General features: G+C 37.7%; 1 protein-coding gene across 2 annotated transcripts in view; it reads left to right on the forward strand.

Moving 5' to 3' along the window:
* Nucleotides 1–3,928, forward strand: part of CTDP1 (CTD phosphatase subunit 1) — a 93,336-nt gene extending 89,408 nt beyond the window's left edge. For both annotated transcript variants that reach the window (XM_069853765.1, XM_069853766.1), the window contains one exon: nt 3,325–3,928. In XM_069853765.1, the coding sequence (XP_069709866.1) occupies nt 3,325–3,466 (142 nt within the window). In that variant the 3' untranslated portion in view covers nt 3,467–3,928. The remainder of the gene's footprint in view (nt 1–3,324) is intronic.
* Nucleotides 3,929–6,882: the final 2,954 nt, after the last annotated feature.

Here is a 6,882-nt window from a genome sequence, read left to right on the forward strand (position 1 = left end):
TCAGTTATCTTTTACAAATTTTCTACGAGAGTATTTGTTATGTGATATAAAACTGCTACCCTCATTTGCCTTTTGAAGAAATAGTCAATGTTGCATGTTGTAAATGTCTATTTGTATCAGCTATGTGGATTATATGTAAACAACTTGAAGCTAATAAGATAACAACATTTTAGATGCGTAGTTTATTAGCTGTGATTTAAAGATATAATCAAAATTTTAGATTCATCTTTTTAGTTTTGCATCATCCAATTTGATTATCAGTCTCTAATGAGTTCAGTGCAGAGAAAATTAGTTCAGTGTGCTGTCTTTCATTTTAAAGCTTTATTTAAAATTTTATGGCTGCACTGTTTAGTTTTGAAATATCCCAAGCAAATATTTAATTGTTAAGAAAGAACCATTTTCAATGAGTTGGGATGTGTTTTTTATTATTAACCTTACTTATTGTTCTAAGTAGAAGGACTTGTCAAATGGACAATATTGGCAAAATTTACAAAATATCTTTGTTGAAACACTGCAGTTATTTTAAGTTTTCTGTGACTTGCTGACTTTAAACACTTTCTTTCAATTTAAGTATATATTGAGAGTTTATTTCAGAGAACTATAAAGTCACTGTTGAAGTATTTTTAAAAGTTTTCCACCATTAGAATAGTGTGCAGGTGTGCCAAATTTTAAAGCAGAAGCTGTACAGAATTTAATTAGATCTCATTTTACCGTTGTGTGAGCTGAAATATATTTTGGAGCTGTCAGTTGGAATTGGTGGATTGCTGTGAAGACATTTTTGTAAAGAGTGTTAAAAGCATGCTGTTAATTCAACTGCAGGATCTCTTTCTGCATGCCAGGGCTGTTCAATGAACATTCTCTGTGTATTTTTCTGCATATTAGATTTCTGGATCATCCCATAATCCCACAGACAACATCAGATGAGTTCATGAGGAAATCTGTGAGGTGCCTGACATTTGTTCCTGCATCAATAAATACTGTCCTGTTATAGCATAAGCATAAAGTAAAAACATATACTTCACTTTGCAAATATGAGGCTAGAGGTATTTGTTGCCCTTAAGGCTGTGTGCTAAGCAGTGTGCTATGCCAGGGCCAGGGAGGAGCACCAGGACAGAAAATTCAATATTCTTGTACAGATGTATGAGACAAATTGCCAGAGGGTAGGCACCTGAGTTTTATGGGCCTGCTGTGGACAATTGCTCATCATTGTATGAAGCATACATAAACAACGTTGCCATGTATTCCATGTTAAGAAAATATAACTGCACAACTTGGAACATCTCCATGAAAATTTATTCATCTAGTCTGTCCAATGTAATGTATTAATGCCTAAAACATTTCTATGTGTTCTCAGATCTCGCATCCTTGAAGCAAGTGCTGGGCTGGCATCTTCAAAACTGGTTGAAGAACAGTTTTCCTGTTTTGCCAGCTCTGGTTTGTAAGAACACAGAACTAGTTTATCTAAATAAATTGTTCTCATAGTCAAATTCCCATGGAAGGGAGGTAAATTCCTGGTGCATTACCAAACTCAGCATCACTCTTCTCTCCATTATGGCAGAAGCAAGCTATGGGCTAGGTGTGTATGAAAAGTGGGACAGACCTTCCATGTTGGACTTCAGAGGTGTGCCTGGGGCAGTGTAGGTAGTCTTGCAGGGTTGTAATGCTGTTAGAAGGCAGCAAGCTGTTTCAAAATGCCATTTGTGAGCATTGCTTTCCAAACTGCTTACAGCTGCTATATGAGTATTCTCATTACAGGGTAACTTGACTGTATTTGGTACCAAATTTAAGTCCTGATTTATGATGTCAGTGCTATAAGGTGATTGTCTGTAAAAGACTAAACACATTTTGCCTGCAGATTCCACTTTGTTACTGCACCAATTTTAGGAGCTATTGAAAACAAATCAGGTCGCTTTGTAATAATTCAGAAGGTTACTACTTATCTAGGTAGGGATGGGGTTTGTGGGTATTTGGAGTTTAAGTACATGTGAACATTTAAATAAATACTTGCTGTAGTTTTCTTCTGCAAGTTTAAAATAAAGTTTGGAAAATGATTAGGTTTACTTTTTATAAAGCAAGGGTTATGTTGCCCTTTGGGTTCCTTTGCTTAGATATTTCTGTTTAAATGTAGCACTATATGTCTTTAAAACTGACATTGGGATGCAAAACAGACTGGAGACAATCTGCTTTTCAATATATAGAACAAAATGTTTTCTTAAACATTATTTTCGGCTAACTAAGTTAAGGCCTTAAGATAATAGAAGCAACAAATACTGAACTGTTTTTTCAGTGCTTTGTTCCCTATCACTCTTTCATCAACCAACCAAATTTTAAATTGAAATTGTAAGAATGAAGTTTTCATTTGACAAAAGATAAAAGATTATTTTATTAAATTTTCATGATTGCACATGGATGCATTCTCTTCTTAGTGAACCTCCACCTGTCAATGAAAAGGTCAGCTATTTAAGAGATATACCCCCTTTGCGTGTGTATCTCTGCTTGAAATTTGGATTTTAAAGGTGTTTCTACAGCTCGTTATTAATTCTATGCAATGCAAAATCTCGACTATATTTTTGTATCATGTTAGATACAAAATTCCCTTTTGGCAAAGAAAAGAGGTTCTTTTGCTTATGGCTATGTCCCAGTTGAAACAATAGTTTTTCCTTGGAGATCTTCCACAACCAGGAATACGATTCTTTCAGCAGGGTATGGTGCACATCAGCTTCTTGTTTAAGCTGATGAATTCTCTGGGGATGCTAAGAAATGTTCTGTTCAGCCTGGCAGTACTAATCCAAAGAGACGTAGAAGGGAAGAATAAAACCCCTATGTTTGGAAGCATGAAAGCATAGAAGCTGGTGCTGTGAGTTTTGGTTAATCAGTTAAGGTTTTATTTTTATTTAAAAAAACTCAGAAATTTGAGTATTTCAAAATCATACACAATGACATACAATGTATTGTGGTAATCTCTCATTCACACAATGGATTTCTTTGGTTTTGGGATGTGAGAGGAAAGCAAATTAACTCGTTTTCAAGCAGTCTTATACTTTGTTTTCATTCCTTGTTCAGAAGAATGAGAGAAATAAAATTAACAAAATAAAATTTGTTCTTTTCACCTACAGCTGTCCATAAATAACAGCAACTAAAAAATCAGTTGTGTGAACTTACTATTATTTGTTCTTTTTAACAGCAAGTCCTGTACTTTTCGTCTACACCTGACAAAAAGTTGACTCCTCTAACCCCGTTTTTTCCTCCTGTTAAGTACTGATCCATATTAATAAGCAATGAGATACCTTGATTCATGGACATTATCTCTTTCTACCCTTCCAGGGGTCACAAGCACAAAAGGGATGAAGATGATGCAGCTAGTGAATCCAGTAAAGAATCTAGCAATGAAGATGAGGAAGGAAGCAGTTCTGAAGCAGATGAAATGGCAGCAGCACTTGAAGCTGAACTGAATGACTTCATGTGACATTCATGCAGAAGATGAAATTTGTAATTATATTTTACTTCTCATAAATAGACTGGACTTCAGATGAGTCCTTTATGTCAGTACTCAATGTTTTTCCAAAATGTTTGTGTATATTTTGCAAAGCAACACAAGAGGTCACACATTATTTTACAAAATTGGAAATAGATGTTTTTAAGGTGTTTTACTAAAGGAAAGTATACTTTTTTAAACAAAAAAAGTATTAAATGGGACTTGGTGTGCTATGCCAAAGACATGTTAAGAGCTCTGCAAAACCTTCATGTACTGGACAGTGACACAAAGATTTACTATTAAACATACAGCTGTTTAAAAATATTGCAGTCTGTGGTTTGTGGGTAAAAGCCTTCAAAAAAGACGAGATAAATGAGATGGAATTGTCTGGGTGTAGTGCAGCAGGATCTTGATGAACTGGTGATCCTTTCCCAAAAACAAATGCTATGAAATGTGAGATGATTTTTAAAATAAAAAGAACAATTTATATTTGTATAGAAACGGAGAATGTGATATGCAAGCTTTGTTAACTCTGGACTTGACCCACCTGTCATTTGCTTATAAGAGAATACATAATGATCAAAAGTCATATTTTTAAGTTACTTTGTGGAATAGTTGGGTTCTTTCAGGACATTCTTTAGATTTATAAGTTTTTTTCTCTGTAACCAGAAATTTAGCACAGCATACTGTGTGATCCTGTACTGCCATAAAAAGCGTATTCACCCATTCATGTTGTCTTTGAAAGAATGATTGCTACTTCAGTCCAGACAGGATTTAATTTCTTTGACAAGGAATCTGATGTAAAGTTTTTGTATATTCTATTTCATATTTGACCCATAAAACAGATTTTCTTTCATTTAATAAAAATTCATTTTGTACACTTCGTTTCCCTTTCCTGTTCACTTGCTTCCATCAAATACAAGGCACCTTTCTGTATTATCTTTCCTTTACTCTGCATGAAAATAATGAAAAATATTGAAAGCAACTGCAAATTTGTAGATTCAGGGAGGTAACTGAGGCAGAGGAGAGAAACACTGGCTCAGAAAATTCCCTTTTCTTTGCTATGTGAACTCTGACATTCCAACATTTTCTTGGGTCTCTTTGGCCTCTGAAGATACCTTAGAAGTTATTGCTCCAGTGTTGAGTTTCTGAGGATAGAACAGTGGTTTTATTCTCAGATGTTAGCAATAGGAGAGAGAAATCCTTTTAAAACATGTGAGAGTAGTCATTAATTCAGATGTCATGGTTAAAAGGAAGTACTTTCTGGTTCAGAAATACTTGATCTTAGCACTTATCTGTAAAACAGAATATTTCAGTACAATCTCTGGTTTGTAAAGAAGAGCCTAGTTTTTCAAAGCTTTATAATGGCAATAAAAGGAAGACTGAGGAAACAGAAGAATCTTTTCAGATGAATGCTACTTCAGAATGCAAGGTCAGCATCTACATGACAGAAATAGTGTTTTCTGTCCTGAACATTTACACAGGTGCCATATAGCTGAAGTGTACAGTGTTTTGCATGCTCTGTGAAAACAGGCAGGATGTCTCCAAGTGAATTGCATTGTTTAACAGAAGAAGAAGACTAGTGCTTGTAAAATGGGAAGTAAAAATCCTTTTTTTAGTAACTTGGATGCAGTCTTGACAGCTATCAGAGGATGACTCCTTGCAATTAAATAGGAGTTGCTGGGTATGTTCTGTGTTTTCTTAAATGAAATCCAGTTGAATTAATTTGAAATAATACCAATTTTTTGGGTTGCCGTGATGCTGTAAATGACAGAACAAATTTTCACAGAATAACCAGGTTGGAAGAGACCCACTGGATCATCGAGTCCAACCATTCCTATCAAACACTAAACCATATCCCTCAGCACCTCATCCACCCGTGCCTTAAACACCTCTAGGGAAGGTGACTCAACCACCTCCCTGGGCAGCCTGTTCCAGTGCCCAATGACCCTTTCTGTAAAGAATCTTTTCCTAACGTCTAGCCTAAACCTCCCCTGGCGGAGCTTGAGGCCATTCCCTCTTGTCCTGTCCCCTGTCACTTGGAAGAAGAGGCCAGCACCCTCCTCTCTACAACCTCCTTTCAGGTAGTTGTAGCGAGCAATGAGGTCACCCCTCAGCCTCCTCTTCTCCAGGCTAAACAACCCCAGCTCTCTTAGCTGCTCCTCATAAGGCCTGTTCTCCAGCCCCTTTTAGCAGAGACTTATTCATTCTGGCAGATAAATCTCTTCCAGTCACGTAGCTCTCAAGCCCTGAATATAAACACAGTAAACAGCCTGCAAGCAAAACTTGGTAGTTTGCTGTTAGCTCAGCAATGTTCTGCCTTCATTCAAGCTGCCTCTCGGATGCCATGTTCCCAGTGACTCATGCTTGTGGAGTGATTCTGTACATACAAAGTTTAAGAAGCTTTTTGGTGCAAAAGGCCGTATCCTTTTCCCAGTTTTATTTTATAGCTGCCACTTCCAGTTTAACTGGTGGTGTATGTGTTCCACAGGAGTCCTAGAAGTGATCAGCACTCCACTAGACCAAATACCATTTGGACCCCTGCGTAAAAACTGAGTGAGGGCTCTCTACTAGGCTGAGAGCTGCATCTGTCTAGACATGTGCTGCCAGTGAAGACTCCTCCACCTCTGCAAAAGCCTGCAGTTGGTGCTGCACACAGAGGCCCAGGGAGGAAGCAGCACACTACCAGAATTAAAGCTGAACAGTTCTCCAACAGCTGTTACTGCACAGACAATTCTTGTTTTGATATTAATTATTCTGGTAGGTTTCACAATTCCTGCTCTCCAATCCTCGGGGGTGGAGGGGATGTATGGCCAGAGTATGGGAGAGGTTGAGAGGCACCAACCTATTGCTCACTGCCAGAGCAACATAGAAGGCATTGAATCTTCTTTCTGTTGAGAAGCGGACTCCTGCTTTTTCAGGGAGCTGTACCTAATAAACTGGTCACTGACCTCTCTTCTGCACTAATGGGAGAGAGAAATGGAAAGTGAAAATGTTGTAAGTTAAAAGCCCTGGCTAACATGCCAGGAAGTCTTTTGATGCATGAAGTTGCCACTAACTCCCACTAACTTGTTCTTTTCAAGATACGGTGATCCACATCTCTTGACTAGTTGTTTTATCCTATCTTTTTGGCCTTCCTCTGTACCTTAGGACCTGCTGCCAGGAAGGGCTGTCTCAGAGCAGAAGCAAAGACTTGACTCCCACTGAGGTTGTTGACCTTCCTGGATGGTGTTGGTTTTGGAAAGGGTAGCATGTGTGGAAGCGGGTGTAGAAGGGGCATAAAACACACCTTGCTTCATTAAGCTTCCTGAGCACAAACTATCATTCCTGTACAGGGAAGATGGCTCTGACAATTGTTTAAAACCAGGTAAGAGCAGTCAGTTCAATTTAATGACTGGCAGTTTTAT

The sequence above is a fragment of the Phaenicophaeus curvirostris genome, chromosome 3, assembly GCF_032191515.1.
Source record: "Phaenicophaeus curvirostris isolate KB17595 chromosome 3, BPBGC_Pcur_1.0, whole genome shotgun sequence".
Lineage (NCBI taxonomy): Eukaryota > Metazoa > Chordata > Aves > Cuculiformes > Cuculidae > Phaenicophaeus > Phaenicophaeus curvirostris.